The 16,496-nt window shown below is 57.2% G+C and overlaps 2 protein-coding genes across 8 annotated transcripts in view; one reads left to right on the forward strand and one right to left on the reverse strand.

The window, feature by feature from the left end:
- The window catches only part of MED15 (mediator complex subunit 15), a 64,807-nt gene extending 57,302 nt beyond the window's left edge, over positions 1 to 7,505 (forward strand). For 3 of the 5 annotated variants that reach the window (XM_032875933.1, XM_032875930.1, XM_032875935.1), the window contains 9 exons: positions 2,508 to 2,644; positions 2,743 to 2,870; positions 3,085 to 3,219; positions 3,306 to 3,369; positions 4,244 to 4,310; positions 4,826 to 4,986; positions 5,092 to 5,258; positions 5,738 to 5,836; positions 6,506 to 7,505. In XM_032875933.1, the coding sequence (XP_032731824.1) occupies positions 2,508 to 2,644; positions 2,743 to 2,870; positions 3,085 to 3,219; positions 3,306 to 3,369; positions 4,244 to 4,310; positions 4,826 to 4,986; positions 5,092 to 5,258; positions 5,738 to 5,836; positions 6,506 to 6,642 (1,095 nt within the window). In that variant the 3' untranslated portion in view covers positions 6,643 to 7,505. Of the gene's footprint in view, positions 1 to 2,507; positions 2,645 to 2,742; positions 2,871 to 3,084; positions 3,220 to 3,305; positions 3,370 to 4,243; positions 4,311 to 4,825; positions 4,987 to 5,091; positions 5,259 to 5,737; positions 5,863 to 6,505 lie in introns of all 5 variants that reach the window. The other 2 variants (XM_032875934.1, XM_032875932.1) reach the window with 2 other exon arrangements.
- A 631-nt stretch (positions 7,506 to 8,136) lies between these two features.
- LOC116878435 (coiled-coil domain-containing protein 74B-like) lies at positions 8,137 to 13,441 on the reverse strand. Of its 3 annotated transcripts, none has more exons than XM_032875937.1 (8): positions 13,156 to 13,441; positions 12,260 to 12,301; positions 11,172 to 11,228; positions 10,248 to 10,428; positions 9,048 to 9,225; positions 8,892 to 8,971; positions 8,727 to 8,798; positions 8,137 to 8,600 (listed from the first exon to the last, which is right to left on the reverse strand). In XM_032875937.1, the coding sequence occupies exons 1-8, from the start codon at positions 13,412 to 13,414 to the stop codon at positions 8,429 to 8,431; spliced, it is 1,041 nt and encodes a 346-aa protein (XP_032731828.1). In that variant the 5' UTR covers positions 13,415 to 13,441; the 3' UTR covers positions 8,137 to 8,428. The 3 variants fall into 3 exon arrangements, with proteins under 3 accessions (XP_032731828.1, XP_032731829.1, XP_032731827.1); XM_032875938.1 differs by having other exon boundaries at positions 8,137 to 8,567; positions 9,048 to 9,237; XM_032875936.1 differs by having other exon boundaries at positions 9,048 to 9,237.
- Between the last annotated feature and the right edge of the window lie 3,055 nt (positions 13,442 to 16,496).

The following is a 16,496-nucleotide window of genomic DNA, read 5'->3' on the forward strand; positions in this document are numbered from 1 at the left end:
GCTGTTGTGCAGGGTCTCTTCCCAGACACTTGTCCTTGCTCCTTGGGAGAGTAGATGGTGCTGAGATGCCTGAACTCTGCTAGCCATGTGACCTTGAGCATGTCCCTTCTCTCTTAATTCCCACTTCCCCTGTGTGATATGTAGGTGACAGTGGGTGGGTACATTAGTGTCACATGGCATGTGCCAGCCACTGTGACCGCCAAGCCTGTGCCTCTGGCAGAACATGCGTGGGGAGGGAAGATGCAGAGCTAGGGCAGCGGTGCTCCCCTCTGGGGGGCTTCATACATCACTGGAGGTGCCCAGCCGTCTCGCTCCTCTCTGCCCCAGCATCAGCCAAACAGAACATAAACCTGAAGCCTGGGGGGTCTCTGTCTCCTTAGCCACTTTGGTTGGCCATTGTTTTCTTGACAGAGACCTTCAGGTTGCGACTCCTCGTCCTGCGTGTGTCTGTGGCATCTCAGGATCTGGGAGGCCTATGAGCCCTGGGCTGACTGGGGAAGGGATCCTGAAGGCCTGGGAAGGGGAATGTGTGTGTTGCCAACAGAATCAGGCATTTTTCCAGAGGCACTGTCAGATGTAAAGAGATCTGGATTGGATGTCGAAAGCCTAGGGATTTCCTTTGGTGGCCTGGAGAGTGGCCTGGGGTAGCCTGTGGCTAGATGTAAGAGACAGGCTCGTAGGAGGAAGCAGAAGCGTTGAGCTTGTGCCCGGGTCTGGGGCAGGCTGCTCTTGCCTGTGTCTAGCGGACTCTAACGCCCAGGGGAGCCATGTGTGCTCCATGGAACCCAGCAGAGGGTGTGGGGAAAGTGCCCTGTTTCCCATGGTCGCAGTGCTGAGGGTGCCTTTTAAGATACAGCTTCAGACATTTAGGTGGGAAGTGAACTGTGCAGTGGCCTTCCCCTTGCAATGGCTTTGTGCTGGCCATGGTGCCCTCACATGCCTCATTTCCCTTAAGAGAAGCACCAGCTTTACACTACAGACAGGAGCTGAACACCTTCTAGAAGGGACATCTGCTGGAGCAGAAGCTAATAAGGCTGGGGCTCTTCCCTGGGGCAGGTGCAGGTAGGTGAGGCAGGAAGAGGGCACATCAAGAGGCAGTTTCAGGGGCACAAGGTGGTGTGTGGCAGCAGGTTGGGGAGAGGGAAAAGGGAGGTGACAGCGGGGCTTTTGTAGGAAACCACTCCAGGGGAGTTCCCAGGCCTCGCAGGCTGAGCCCAGGGTGTGGAGGCCCCAGGCCTGTAGTTCTCTGTCCTTGGCACCATCTGCTTCTTGGCATGGGCTCTTCTGAGATGGCCTGTTCACCTTCCTAGTCCTGGGAGTTTGTTGGTCCTTGGGTGGATTCTGGAGCCTCTTGTCCAGTGCCGGGGTCATGCTGCCCGCCCTGGGACTCAGCGTAGCCCAGCACTGAAGGCAAGCCCTGCCTAGGAGAAGCCTGCTGCACTCAGTTCAATTTAGCTGACCCAGGCCCTGTTTCTGCCCTCGCTGGCATCACTGTGAATCACCTGGGACCTATTGCTTCACTCGGTAGAACAACCGGGCCTAGCAGCTGGAGGCCTGAGCGTGCATGTTCCTGCCCCCGCCCCAATGGCAGATGAGTGTGTGGGAGGGAAGCGCAAACCCCCCGCCCCAGATGGCACAAGAGTCTAGAGTACCCTGAGACAAGCACTGGGCTTGGTCTGCAGAACTGGACAGTCCAAGAGTTGGGGGGGTTGTGGACTAGGCTCCAGGAAGCAGGCTCTGAGGGGGGCTCAGCATGTAGGAGCTTGACTAGGGTGTGGGAGGAGCCCCCTCCGCTGACCCCGGGAAGCCCTGAAACTGGCAGGGAACTTTGGGCTGGTTCTTGCCGGGCCCTCACGCCGCCGTCACCATGTCCTGGGCGAGGCAGGTCTGCTCGTTCTGCCAGTCAAGGGCAGGCTGCTCAGCCGCGGACCGAGGGTCATCAGGCCACACGTGCTGGCAGGGGCTGACACAGGGGCCACTTTGCTCCCATTAAACATGAGAGAGGCTCCCACTGTGCCCTGAGAGCTGGGAGGAGCTCACGGAAGCATGTGGGAAGATGGTCCCATCTGTCGCAGGGCGGGGTCCTCACTGGCACCTACGTGAGCAACACAGGCCGGCAAGGCCAGGCAGCACCATCCGAGGCCATAGGCCTTCTCTGGCTCCCCCACCTGTCAGACAGAAACATGGGGATGTCCTGTTCCAGCGCAGAAGCCTGTGGACCTCATGGTCTCCCTGCCAAGGAGCAGGAGCTGCCCAGCCGGGCCTTTGTGCCAGCCACTCATCATCGTGGACTTGTGTGTGTGGCTCCTCGGGGTGGGGCCCTGTGCCCGTGTTGGTGTTCATGGCGCAGGGTGTCTGAAAGAAGGGGTATTTGGGTGAGGCTGAGAGGGTGAGGGGGCTTTTGTGTGCAGATGGGGTCTGTGACACAGGGATGGGGGTGGGAGTGAGGGCGCAGCAGGAGTGAGAACGTGTGGCAGGCGAGCAGGCTGAGCCCCCTCCACTTCCAGGTCAGCCAGAACAGCCTCACCATGCTGTCCTCGCCGTCACCGGGCCAGCAGGTGCAGACCCCACAGTCGATGCCCCCTCCCCCGCAGCCATCCCCACAGCCTGGCCAGCCCAGCTCGCAGCCCAACTCCAACGTCAGGTAGGCCTGGCAGGGGGTGGCCCTCCCCACCTGGCTCTCAGGGCGGGCCCCGCCTTGTGCCCCAGCTCACAGGTGCACCTGCTTTTGTTCTGCTGCAGCTCTGGCCCTGCCCCTTCCCCTAGTAGCTTCCTGCCGAGCCCCTCACCACAGCCCTCCCAGAGTCCAGTGACGGCCCGCACCCCGCAGAACTTCAGCGTCCCCTCCCCGGGACCTTTAAACACCCCAGGTAAGTCGGGTCGGGGGTGGGTATGATCCGAGGCCCAGAACCCATTGTGTAACCCACACACAGACCCACAGGTGAAGGGGCTGAGATTCGCCCCTCACCATCTGGAGGCCTCCGCTTATAACAGGGTGGGTGAGCTCTAGATCCCCGCCTGGAGGGTTTGCAGAGAGCCCGGGCTTGTGGGTGGGAGCCGCGCTTACCACGTCATATCCTGCAGTGAATCCCAGCTCAGTCATGAGCCCAGCTGGCTCCAGCCAGGCCGAGGAGCAGCAGTACCTCGACAAGCTGAAGCAGCTCTCCAAGTACATCGAGCCCCTGCGCCGCATGATCAACAAGATTGACAAGAATGAAGGTGCGGCCGGGGCTGGGGCACAGCATGTTTGGGGATGGCGGGGGGATACCCCAGGCACGTGTCTTAGTGGCCCTTCTCTGTCCCAGACAGAAAAAAGGACCTGAGTAAGATGAAGAGCCTTCTGGACATCCTGACAGACCCCTCTAAGCGGTGAGCTTTGCCTCCAGGCTCCTGGAGGAAGGATGGCGCTCTGCCCACGTCCGGCTGCATGGTTGGCCCAGCCTTGAATGGGCGTTTGGTGGTGATGTGGAGTTTAGAGAAGGGGCCATAGGGCTCCACTTACGTGTGTCTGCTGGGGTTCCAAGCCCCTGGCCCCCTACCTTTGCGCTGCCCCTGACTTACCAGTGGTCTTTGGCAAGTGACTTCATATCAGTTAGCCCGTCTGCAAAAAGGGGCAGCTGTGGCTCACTCAGCTTGGCTGGGAAAATGAAACAAGACGATCCCTTGAGAAGCACTTGTAAGGCAGTGGGGCACTAGCTTCTCGGCACACACGCCCATGCTGGCCAGTGCCAGGGCTGCTGTGAGCACCAGAGCTTGGTCTGCAGTACAGGACTGTGCATGTTGACTGGCCTTTGGGTTTGTCCCTCTCCCTGCCTCTTAGTCTGTGTTCCCTTCTAGAAGGTCTTCTCTATTCCATTTACTAGACAAAATGCTGGAAATGGCAGAACTAAGCCTCTTGGATCTGGACCACCCTCCAAGCCCTCTTGGATTGATCCTCATTGGAATTCTACGGCTGGGGGGCAGGGGCCCAACCTCTGTCCCTCCCCACTGACCCATCACATTTATGCCCTGTTCTGCCAACCAGGATGGGGCCACTCCTGGGGACAGGACAATCTGTCCTTACACTTTGCGTCTAGGAACAGCTGGTCAATGGCTGGGGCTCCTGTGGAGGCTTGTGCTGGCCGAGGCTGGCTCTGTTCACACCAGAAGAAGCGAGGAGGGTGGTGGTTGGAATCAGCACCCGAGAGCCACCAGCGCCCCATCGTCAAGCATGGAGGGTCAGCCACATCCCTTCTCCCCACAGGTGCCCCCTGAAAACACTGCAGAAGTGTGAGATTGCCCTGGAGAAGCTCAAGAATGACATGGCAGTGGTGAGTGGGACACCACGGCCTGGTGGTGTTCAGAGGGCCGCAGGCATCTCTGAGGAGACCGGGACTCACCCCACAAGCGGGGAGAAGTGTTCACAGTCAGGAATGGGTAGAGGGGGCATGCCACTCAGCCTGGGGACCTCGCCCAGGAGTCTTCTTCCAGGTCAGGTGGGCCTTGGGGAAGGAGAGCATGTGTGCGAACATGGGAGAGGTCACCCTCCGGCTATGGTCCTGTGGGTGTTCCCTCCCTCCGCCAGGTTCACAGACTTTTGTGTACGCTCATCTCCACTGTCTCGCTTCTACTTGCCCCTGCCCAGCACGAGGCCCAGCTCTGTGGGGAGGGGGCCTCAGGGGAAGGTCAAAGCCACAAAAGGCAGGCGAGTGCATCCAAGATAACTATATTTATCTCTCGGGGGTAGAGGTGGTGGGGAAGCCGTGAAAGTCTGGCTGTGAGGATGGACCTCAGGGTCTAGAAAGCTTCCCAAGAGTGGGCTGCTGACCCCGCTGTCCTGTCCCAGCCCACACCCCCGCCGCCTCCGGTGCCGCCAACCAAACAGCAATACCTGTGCCAGCCGCTCCTTGATGCCGTCCTGGCCAATATCCGCTCACCCGTCTTCAACCATTCCCTGTACCGCACCTTCGTGCCGGCCATGACAGCCATCCATGGCCCACCCATCACGTACGTGTAGCACAGGGCTCAGGCTCGCGCTGGGCAGTGGGCCGTGGGCTGTGGGTCGTGGGCCACAGCCTAGCCCCGTGTGGTGACCATAGCTGCCTCCTCCAGAGCCCCGGTCGTGTGCACCCGGAAGCGTAGGTTTGAAGACGACGAGCGGCAGACCATCCCCAACGTGCTCCAGGGGGAAGTGGCCAGATTAGATCCTAAGTTCTTGGTGAATTTGGATCCTTCTCACTGCAGTAACAATGGCACCGTCCACCTGATATGCAAGTTGGGTGCGTACTGGGGAGGCGGGGCTGGTGCTGTGGGAGACTGAGTCCAACTCCAGCCCCAGGGTTCTGCCCCTGCCCCTGGCTCCAGAGCAGGCCCAGCCCAGGCCCGCCTGCCCCATCGGGACTGGCACTGTGCCTCCCACAGATAGGCACACACACACCGTGCCCCGAGGCCCACCAGCCTCACATCCTTCTGGATCCTCCCACATACCTGGCCTAGGGTGTGCCCTGAGGGCCTAGCCTGGAGCCCCCACACTCTCACCTCTTACCCCTGCGGGGGAGGCCCCCTCCCTGCCTTCCAGGTACTGAGCCTGAGGCCCTAGGGAAATGTGGAAGCCTGGGAGTCAGAGTGACCTCCAAACTTTGCAGCAAGCCTCACCAGAGCCTTTTGGGATTCGAAGAGCCCTGTTCGGAGCAGGGCTGTGAGGCAGGGCAGGTTGAGGCCTTGGGCCAGGTCACAGGCACAGCTGCATGTGTTGCAGATGACAAGGATCTCCCGAGTGTGCCGCCACTGGAGCTCAGTGTCCCTGCTGACTACCCTGCCCAGAGCCCACTGTGGATCGACCGGCAGTGGCAGTACGGTGGGTGAGCTGCGAGGACGGCTGTGGTGAGGCCTTGTGGCTACTCTCTTGGGGCCCTGGTGGGACGGGGTCGGCTCCAGGCAACTGGGTTTCCTCTGGGCTCCCACAGTGGAGCCCAGTCCTCCCCTTTTTCTGTCTGCCCCTTTGTGGACAGGAGTAGGTTGCCCAGAAATCACTTGGAGAGAAAGGGGTCTCTGTCTCTATGGTGTTCTGTCGGCCTGCAGGGCAGCCATGTGTAGGAGTGAGCAGGCCCATCCACCCCTGGGGGCCTCTGCAAGGCTGATAGGGGAGCACAGAAGGAGCTAGGGTTCGTGGGGACCCATCTGGGTGACATGGCTTCAGACCAGAGGCCCAGAGAGAGCCCTGTTGATGGGGACCAGTGCCCCTGCAGCTCAGCTGGGGTATGGGGCTGGGGTCCCAAGACTGCCCCTGAGTGGGGTTCCTGGGCTCCAGACCTGTCCACACTGTAGTTCTCCACTGATGCATGGGCCTGGGAGGGGAGCCCATCAGCTACCCCACTGTGTGAGGGAGATGGCACCCCTGCTCACGCTGGCTGGGTGCAATGCCCCAGATGACAGCCTGTGTCTATGGGGTAACCCATTCACAGAGAGTTGCTGCGTGGCCCAGCATCAGGCCCAGCACCGCTCATGGCCCACTGCTCTGTTGCAGACGCCAACCCCTTCCTGCAGTCGGTGCACCGGTGCATGACCTCGAGGCTGCTGCAGCTCCCCGACAAGCACTCGGTCACGGCCCTGCTCAACACCTGGGCACAGAGCATCCACCAGGCCTGCCTCTCAGCCGCCTAGCCACCCAGCCGCTGGGGACCGCGGGGAGAGTCAGCGGCCTTGTCAGGGCCACAGAGGACATGTACCTCGTGTCGGACATTTCTAGGTGTTGGCTCCCTTAGAGAGCCTGGGCTTAGATTAGCTTTCCTGCTTTTATCTTCTGCCTTGGGGACTTGCCAGACATCCTCCCACACTTGTACATGATGAGGGCAGGTGGCTGTGGGGCTGGCTGCATCAGTGATGGGGTTGGGACGTCCCCCAAGGAGTCGGACATGCCACCAGCCCTGTGTGCTCCTCCCTGGGCTGCTGTCCCCTCGGCCTCTCCAAGGCCCATGTCCTTCCTCAGTAGCACGGGGGAGAACTCAGGGTCTTGTTAGGGCCTCTTATGTGTGTGCACCAGAAACACATCCTGTTCCTGTAGGGGAACATGGAGAGCATAGGAAACCCTGAAAATGCACACAGAATTCTCTGGTCACGGTTTTAGGTTCAGACCCTGCCACCATGGGCATCTGGGGCAAGCCACAGGGAAGCTCCTGGATCCCAGGGCGCTGGCCGAGTCTCAGAGGGAAGGTTGGCCTGCAGGCGGTTGCAGATCCCCTGCAGGCGCCTGGGCCTCATACCTCATGGCATTCTCCCTTCAAGCCATGGGGGTCTGTTCAGCACTGTGGGGGAGCCTGGGGAGCAGGGGCACCTCGGTGGATCCTGTCCCTGGCACCATGCCTACTCTGGGGTCAGGGCTCAGAGCCGTTCCTGAGAGCGAAGAAGGCTCCCTGACAGGGCATCAGCCCGCCAGCCCTCTGGTGTTGAGAGGGTCCCCCTTTTCTATGTGCACTACCATGTCATCTGTGGTTCTTACAATAAATTTATTATTCCTGTGTTTGTCATGAATTTGTCACTATGTCCCCTCCCCTCTGAAAGTCTGGGTACTACTGTCCAGTGAGGAACATTGTCGGGGCTGAGCCCGGTTCCCCACCTTGGGGATGGCCATGGAGATCCAGATCTTAGTTCACCCTTTTTTGAGTGTCAGGGCCATAACCTCACCCAGGTTTCTGGCTGGGTTCCTGCTGCCAGAAGCAAGAAGAGGTAGAGATGAGTGCTGAGGAAATGGGCCTGGAGCACAGTCCTGCCAGGGGCAGGTGGATGTGACACTGACTGCGCCCATGAGCCATAGGACGCTGTGGTTGTGGGGGGCCCTTGGGGCAGGAGTATCACCGTGTGGGGCGCCAGAGCCCTGGAGAGGGCCACTCCCAAGGTGCCGTGGCCCTCCGAGTTGGAGGGCAGGCCCGGCAGGATGGCGCATCAGCTGTGTTTGTCAGCCTGGAAGCTGGCTGGCACTAATGGGGAAGAAGGCGTCTCGCCTTGTGCACAGGGCCTGGAACCCCCCTGCACGCTTGCCCGCCTTGGATGAGCCCGGAGTCCCAGGCACCCAGGCCCCTCCCACTGCAGGGAGCAGAGCTAGGGGCACAGAGCAGGGCAGTGATGCCCGACGGCAGTGAGGGATGAGACGCACAAGTGGAGAAACGAGCTTTATTTCCAGTCTTCAGCGGGGTAGGGTAATAATTCTTTCATAACGTGTTTTCGTGTAAACGCAGAATAGCAAAATACCGAGCAAGAAAATAAAGTTTCCCAGTTCTGAGACCAAGTACTTTATCTGCCATGAGTTTTGTTTATCTGGAATTTCAGTTGGCCTAAACGTATGAGAATTGTCTGGAAGTGCTATCTAGAGAGGGTGAGGATCTCCAGCCGGGGGGTTGGTCACGGGTCTGGCTGAGAGCTGCTGTGCAGGCGCAGATGGGCGCCGCTGGCCTCAGAGCACCGAGCGGTGCAGCCGCCGGCTCTGCACCACCTGAAGCCTCTTCTGCCGCTCGGCGAAGTTGCTCTTCAGGGTCTGCTTCAGCGCCGGCAGGATGGAGCGCTCCGCCACGGGCATCGGGCTCAGAATCAGGCTGTTCGGGCAGAGGGCGGGCACTGCAGAGCCCCTGGGAGCAGGAGCCCAGCTCAGTGCGTCCCCAGGCAAAACACGGAGCCATCTGGGTCCCAGTCCCTTCCGTACCCCATACGGGGTTTGGAGGTCACCTCAACCTCCCCCTGCCAATGCAACTCACCATTTCTTGAGGACGCGCTTGGTGGGGACCTTGGGAAGCTGCATGGCTCCCGGGTGAAGGGCCTCCTGGTCCCTGGTGAAGGAGGAGTCAGCAGTGAGCCCCAGAGGGGAAGACCTCGCTGGGGTAGGGTGGGGTGGGGTGAGGGCTGCGAGGGCTCTCACTCACTTGGGAGAGCTGGGCCCAGGCTCCTCAGGGGCAGCCTTGGGTCTCTGATTCTCTTCAAGGAGGGCCTTGAGGTGTTGCAACTGGAAGGCAGGAATAAGAGGGGCAGTGGGCAGGCTCCGCAGAGGTCGGGGGGCAGATTGGGGTCCCGAGCCTCACCTCTTGGGCCTGCAGGAGGTTGGCATTCCACAGCTGGCGGATGACAACCTCACATTGCTGAATCGTGGTGGGCTTGCGCAGGTATGGAGGCAGGCTCATCACGGGGGGCTGCTTGCCCTTGTGCTGGTTGCCTGCCGTGGAGCTCGCCACTGCACTGGAGGTCTCCCCTTCTTCCTCTCTGGAACAGTCACTGCAGCAGCCTGGAGCTAGCCTGCCAGGCTTGTTCTAACCACCCCCACCTCTCTTCTGGGCAGCTCCTGCTCCAGCCTGAGGCTGGTGTGGGGTGGAGGGGTGTCCACACAGCCTCCTCAGGGACTGCTTCCCTTCTGCTGACCAGGGTGCTCCCGGCACCAGGTGGGGGGGCTCCGGTGCCAGCTGGGACCTGGGCCCATCCCTTCCTCCTCTCTTAAGGTGCCCTGAAGTTTCGATGTGGTTCAAGCTGCGGGGCCACCCTCAGTCCTGACCCCACACCTGTGAGCCTGGTTGAGAGAATCTAAGGACTGTGCCAAGAAGCGGAAGCCTGCTGGTTGCCCTACCCAGGGGACAATGAGGTCTCTGATTTTGGATGCAAAGTCCAGGTTCCTGGGGTGCCTGGGTGGCTCAGTGGGTTAAAGCCTCTGCCTTTGGCTCAGGTCATGAGCCCAGGGTCCTGGAATCGAGCCCTGCATCAGGCTCTCTGCTCATCGGGGAGCCTGCTTCCTCCTCTCTGTCTGCCTGCCTCTCTGCCTACTTGTGATCTGTCAAATAAATAAAGTCTTAAAAAAAGTCCAGGTTCCTTGCTGTTTTCCAGGGCAGTCCCAGAAACTCAGGTGTCAGCCCGGTCTTGCTCTGGACTGCCAGGTCTGCGCCTCACAGAGCCGAGCACACTTCCCGGGGTGAGCCCAGGAACCCGACTTACTTATTCCCCGACTTGGTGAATAGCAGGGTAATTTAAAGGCCAAATCACTTTGTTCCATGTCTGTGAGAAAACGGTTTTGGAGGCCGCTGTTGGCATCCTCGTGTGGGCTTGAGTCAGCACAGGGACCCTGCAGACCCCCTGGGGAAAGGGGGAAGGCAGTGCCCACTGGATGGGCAAGCCTGGAGCAAGTCTGCATTCACCGGCAGACTGGCCCATTTGGAAGGGCTGAGCAGCTGGCTGGTGGCAGAGTGTGAGCTTGGTAAATGGAGCGCTGGGCCCACGGGGTCTGGGCGAGCCCTTACTTGGCCGGCCCCTGCATCCCTGGGGCTTTGTCCAGCTTGCTGTTGTGGAACAGGGCAGCAACTGGGGTCTCTTCTTCCAGGTCCATCTTCTGGGGAACGTCAGCTTTCGAGTCTTGCTTCTTGGAGAAGCTGAGCTGGGTCCGGGCCTTGCCTTGAGAGTTGGCAGCAGCCAAGGCAGTCACTGTGGGGCATCGAGAACCCGTGCCTGAGTCGCCCAGGATCAGCCGTGTGTGCCCATGGAGTGTCTGTCCCCTGCCTTGGTTTCCACCGAGAGATGGTAACAGAGCCCCCATCGGGGGGCTGCTGGGAGATCCAAACCCAAGGGTCTGAGGGTCTGTGAAGAGCTGGCTCCATGTACTCAGGGAAGGCCAGGGCTGGGGGTGGCCCCACAGCTGTTCCCCGACTCTGAAGCAGTGCCCCATTTTGGGCAAAATGACACTGAGTGGGAGGTCTGGGACCCAGCCTGCGCCAGTGTCCTTTCCAAGGACAATGCCCACTGCCTGCCTGGAGCCCGCAGAGAAGGGGCAAGGGCTGCTCCTGCGAGGACGCCTGGTCTCAGGAAGGCAGAGTGGGAAGAAGAAACTATCAGCGCCTAACTCTGCAAAGGACACCACAAGCCCAGAACTCTAGGTGGAGCCGCCTCTCCCCACCCCCCACCTCTGCTTCCTGTCTGCTTGGTGGGGCAGGGCTTCTGCCAGGCCACCTGTGTGCCACCCCTCCCTGGAAGACCACTTAGTGAGGCACAGAGGCTCCTCTCTCTGTATGTCGGGGGGCATCTGCCGTAGGGCCTTGTGCCCCATGTTGGTGTTCACTCCCTTTGTAGCCAAGACTTCAGCGCCCCACATTGGCCATTGGCCCAGGGTCCCCATGAGGCATGTGCCCCTCCCCCTCCCCCGAGCTCACAGAGGGTGCTGGTGTGCTCACCTGACGTCGAATTTGAGACGGACTTGATGGAATGAAAGCTGGAACTGGAAATGCTGCCTGTGGGAGAAGACACAGGGTCGGTTGGAGATGGCAGGAATGCCGCTTCCATCCTAGTGTCCCCAGATGCTTCCGCCCCCGCTCCCCTCCATGGGTGAGGGGCCCGCCACCTGTGCCCGCCTATGTGCTCACACAGGGCCCTCCCCCACTCCGGTGAGGCAGAGCCAAGGCGGGGGGAAAGGCGATTTCTTGAAGGGCCATCCAGAAAGCAGTGGGCTTAGGCCCAAAGGAGCCCTGAAGGAGGATGACCTCTTCTGAGGTCCCATTGGGGAACCCTGGCATCTTGGGACTGGGACCACCAACAGGCCCTGCCACTTGCCGAGGACAGCTCACCGGAGCTGCTCCTCTCTGTCAGAGGAGGGCCCACCACCACACCATTCTCTGTGTCCCCTAGAAAAGGAGCCCTGGACACCTCCCAAGACTGGGGCTCCAGGCTAACATCACCCAGACTGGGCCCCAAAGGTAAGTGGGGAGAGCAGGCTGGGCTAGGGGACACGCAAAGTGAATGGGCTACTATCAGGATGAGGAAGGGCAGTGGGTAAGTGGCTGTGGGTCTCTCCATCTCCACTGCCTTCACCCAGCCCTCTTGGTCACTGTGGAGATGGCAGGGAGGCTCCCTGAAAGGACTGTGCCTTCCTAGTACAGAGCCTTCTGTGCTAGGAAGTGATGGGCCAGAGGCCCAGGGCTGGGGCTGCCCAGTGCTTGCCAGCCTTGCAGAGGGAGCCTGGGGCCTGCCATAGCCAGAATCCAAGTCAGAATCCATCAGAGCAGCAAGGCTAGGGAGGGCAGCTGCTCTGCCTGTTTCCCTGCTGCACAGACCTCAGGCCTTGGGATCCCCGAGAGCCCCACCTCTGTGCTTCAGTGCACAGTCGCCCAAACCATGGCTGGGGGCAGTGGCATCTCTCCAGGTCCCCCAGGACCCCTCCTCACTGGGATAGGCCAGTGCAGCTAGCTGGGTGAACACAAGCAACCCAGGAGCTGCTCCAGACATCAGTAACTTCCCATCAGGCACCCGAGGGCCTCATTCTTACCTTTCTTTGGCTTCTGATTCATTATTAGCTTGTAATGGAGATCTGAAAGCAAACACATGCTTCGGTCATTTCTGAAGCTGCTGCCAGTTTGAGAGAAGAGGTCTGCCTTGTCCCGGGTGCTCCCCTCCTGCTGAACCCCTGAGAGACTTCACACATGACCTTGACTCAAAACTCCTTATGTCAAGGGAAGATGGAGTCCTGACATAATGGGTACCCCTTGATCTCATACTTAGCACTTCAAGTAGACAGCAGGAGAAGGGTGGGGAGAAACTGAGGTAAGACTAGGTGTATGGGGGGAAGAGCTCCAGCTAAAACATAAGGGAGAAGAGAGAGGGAAGCAGAGTAAAAGACAGGTTCCACTTCAGGCCTGGCCCACGGGGGTGAGGAGCCACAAGCAGGGCCAAGTTAGGAAGGCCTTGCCCTGAGGAGACTCGTGTATGCGGGAGAGCTGGATGGTGCCGGGCATATAGGTCCTTGATTGGGGGCATTTAGTTTGTGAAAATCATTGAGCTGTATGCTCGCACTTTTTACTTCCACAAAAAGTTTTTTTTTTTTAAACAGGCGGGCCTGATTCCTAGAGATGAGACAGCCACCGAGCTTACTGTGGGAAATGCCACGGACAGGCTGCCCTGCCAGATGGCTAAATGGCCCCGACGCACCCCAACCCCCAAGACCACCATGGTTTGGGGCCGATGGTGGGGGAAGGGAGTCCGAGCCCCGCGTGGCAGGACCCGGGGTTTGGCTTGCTGCCCTGTGTCTGTCCTCCTTAAAACCTGCGTGTTCTAGAGTCCACGCGTGTTTCCGTGCTGGAGGCACCCGCGGGCAGCAAGTCTGCGTCCCCCTCGGGCCCCAGCGGCGGTGGGCGCCCCAGCCGCGGCCCCGCCGCTCGGACTCACCCTTGTTCTCCCGCTTGAGGTACTCGATCTCCTCGTGGAGCTTGACCAGCGTCTCAGAGTGCTGCTGCTGCAGGAACTGCAGGCTCTTCTCCAGGTCCAGGACCCGCTTCTGCGCCTCGCTGTGCCCAGCCTGCGCGCCGTGCTGTCCGGAGTGCTGGACGACCGCGGGCTGGCGGGGGCGCGGGCGCGACGCGCCCCGAGAGCCCGGGATTCCCGAGCTGGGGGGCCGCTGCCCGGCCGCCGCCACCCCGGCGCTCATGTAGCCGCTGCTGCACGCCCACTCGGTTGCTGGGCTGCCCCTGCTAGGCGCCGCGTCGCCATGGAAACGGGCGCGAACGAGGGGGCGGGGCGTGCGAGGGGCGGAGCTGTTTGTGGGGGCGGGGCTCGCGTCAACTTCCGCCTCAGCCCTAATACCCTGACTTAAAAGGTATCCGCCTTTAGGGTAGGTCTTAATTTTGTATGCTTGTTTGTTTTAATAGTTCACTTTCTGAATGGATGCTACGGATTACAGATTGAGTTTCTACTTCTAGTAATTACAAAACGCTCTGCTTTATGAAATGTGGACAAATATATGAAACCACTGCCTGAAGGCACTGGAGAAGAGCAACAAGCAGACAGAAACTAGATGGAGGCAGCAGCTCTTGAAAGAAAAGCTGCTTTGGGGGCGCCTGGGTGGCTCAGTCATTAGGCGTCTGCCTCCGGCTTGGGTCATGGTCCCGGGGTCCGGGAGTCCTGGGATCAGCCCCGCCACGGGCTCCCTGCTCAACGGGAAACCGGCTTCTCCCTCTCCTACTCCCTCTGCTTTTGTTCTCTCTCTCGCTGTGTCTCTCTTTGTCAAATCAATAAATAAAATCTTGAAAAAAAAGAAGAAGAAGAAGAGCTGCTTTTCCCTGAGGGTGCTCTCTCCCAGACCTCAAACAGGAAGCCACAGCCCCAACGGCTGAAGAGGCAGAGGATGGGAAAGCCACCGCAGCTGGAAACCCAGGGGGCAACGCTGGGAAGTTTGGAGCCTCTGCGGGTGAGGAGCTGGAAGCTGTAAACTCAGATATGTGGCTGGCCTGAACTGCCCACGTGTGGGCAACAATTCCAGGGACTCCAGAGAAAGACAAAGAGCTGGAAGGCCGAAAGCTGAGGAGAGATTCACTTGCTATCAGTTCCAGGGATGAGTTTGAAGTCTGACAGAGGAGCTTGGTAAAGGCCCCAGTTTACCCCCAAAGGGCCACACCTTGGGAATGAAGACTACGTTCTAGAGATGAGATCTGCCCTAGAACTAAGGGCAAAATCAAAATATATCCGCCCTTGTGAAACTTAAAGCCCAGCCTCCACAAGTTTTGGGTGATGTTCCGTAATTCAACCACCTGAAGAACAAAACTCAACATTCTTCAGAGAATTACAACAGAACCCAGAATCTCTGCACCATATCATCCATGATGCCTGATATAAATAATAAGTACTGAACATGCCAAGAAACAGACAAATGTGACTGAGTCAAGAGAAAAAATTCAAAAAAATATTCAGATGCAGTCAACAGAAATAGATCTGCACATTCTATTCTAGATAATAAATTTATAAGAAAGTACTTTATACTAAATATGATTAAAATCTACAGAAAATAAAAGATGGCTGTAGTGATTGATCATGGAGAGTTTTTTAAAAGATTGATATAGTAAGTATGGGGGGAAGGGCGCCTGGGTGGCTGAGTCGGTTAAGCCACTGCCTTCAGCTCGAGTCATGATCCCGGAGTCCCAGGCTCCAGTCCCACATTGGGCTCCCGGCTCTGCAGGGAGTCTGCTTCTCCCTCTGACCTTCTCCCCTCTCATGCTCTCTCTCACTATCTCTCTCTCAAATAAATAAATAAATAAATCTTTTTTTAAATAAAAATAAAAAGTAAGTATTGTGGGGGTGTGGGGGGGAGTCTGGATACAAATGTATCTGGACTTCCAGTTTCCTGGCCTGGCACTGGAAATCAACCAGCTGAAAAGCAACAACTCTTCTTAGAGCCTTCAGAGAACTGAGATCATAGGACAAGTTTTGTCCCAAAATTGGAGAGGCAGGCAGGCAGAAAACGAATCTCAGCTTTCTGGAGCAGAACCCTCCGTAAGAACCACTACTAGGGGAGGAAGATCTAAACTGTAATTGATGAATTGCTGGTGTGGCTCAGTGTGGACAAGTTTGAAAATTTAAAAAAATACAAGGTGGGGGGTCCAATCTTAAGGGATCCTCCCACCTTTGTGAGTTTAACCTTCACGAGAATGCCCTCAAAAGAAACTAGGATGGCCCTAGATGCCAAACCGGACCTGGAAGGAAAGAAATAACTCTCTAGCCCCCATCTAGCCTTCCCCTTTCTTCACACCTTTCCACCACATCAGTGGGGGCTCCTGGATAAAAATGGGATACAAGTGAAAGAATTGCCCACCTCAGACCTAATTTAAAAAGAAGTTTCCAGGAAAACCCAAAGATACCAAGACAAATTAAAGGCACCTGAGGAATATTTTGCCTCTGACACTTATGGCTATGGCAAACAATGAATATGGACTAAACCCTAGCAAGGTAAATATGAAATTTCACACTAAAGGTCTATTTACCTCAGTTTCTTCCACATGATGCATCATGTCCAACTTTCAACCAAAAAATTACAAGGCATACTAAAAGACGAAAAACACAGTTTGAAGAGACAACAAGCATCAGAGCTAGACTTGGCTCTGGCAGAGATGTTGGAATTCTCAGATTGGGAATTTTAAAAGCTATAATGAATGTGTTAATGGCTCTGATGGAAAAAGTGGCTAACATGTAAGAACAGATAAGTGATGTAAGCAGAGAGATAGAAACTCTCAGAAGGGAAAGGAAATGTGAGAAATCAAAAATACTGTAACAGAAGTGAAGAATACCTTTGATGGGCTCAGCAGTAGACCTGGACATGGCAGAGGAAAGAATCAATTAACTTGAAGACTTGTCAAGAGAAACTTCTAAAACTGAAGTGTAAATAGAAGAATGAATGAAGAGAACAGAACATCCACAAATTTTGTAACTATTATGAAAGGTGTTGCATAGGCATATTGGGAATACCAAAAGGTGAAGAGAGAAAGGTACAAAAGAAATACTTAAAACAATAACGACTGATAATTTCAAAAAATTAATGAAAGAAAATCACAGATCTAGGAGTTTCGGGGAACACTAGGCAGAATAAACACATAAAACATCTAAACTCCTAGGCATATCATATTCCAACTAAAGAAAATTAAAGATGGAGAAAATCTTGAAAGAAACTGGAGGACAAATAAAACACCCAAACAAACAAACCCTTACCTATAAAGAAGCAAAGACAGAATTACGTTGGACTT

Source organism: Lontra canadensis, unplaced genomic scaffold (genome assembly GCF_010015895.1).
Source record: "Lontra canadensis isolate GAN:19392208 unplaced genomic scaffold, GSC_riverotter_1.0 scaffold57, whole genome shotgun sequence".
Taxonomy (NCBI): Eukaryota; Metazoa; Chordata; class Mammalia; order Carnivora; family Mustelidae; genus Lontra; species Lontra canadensis.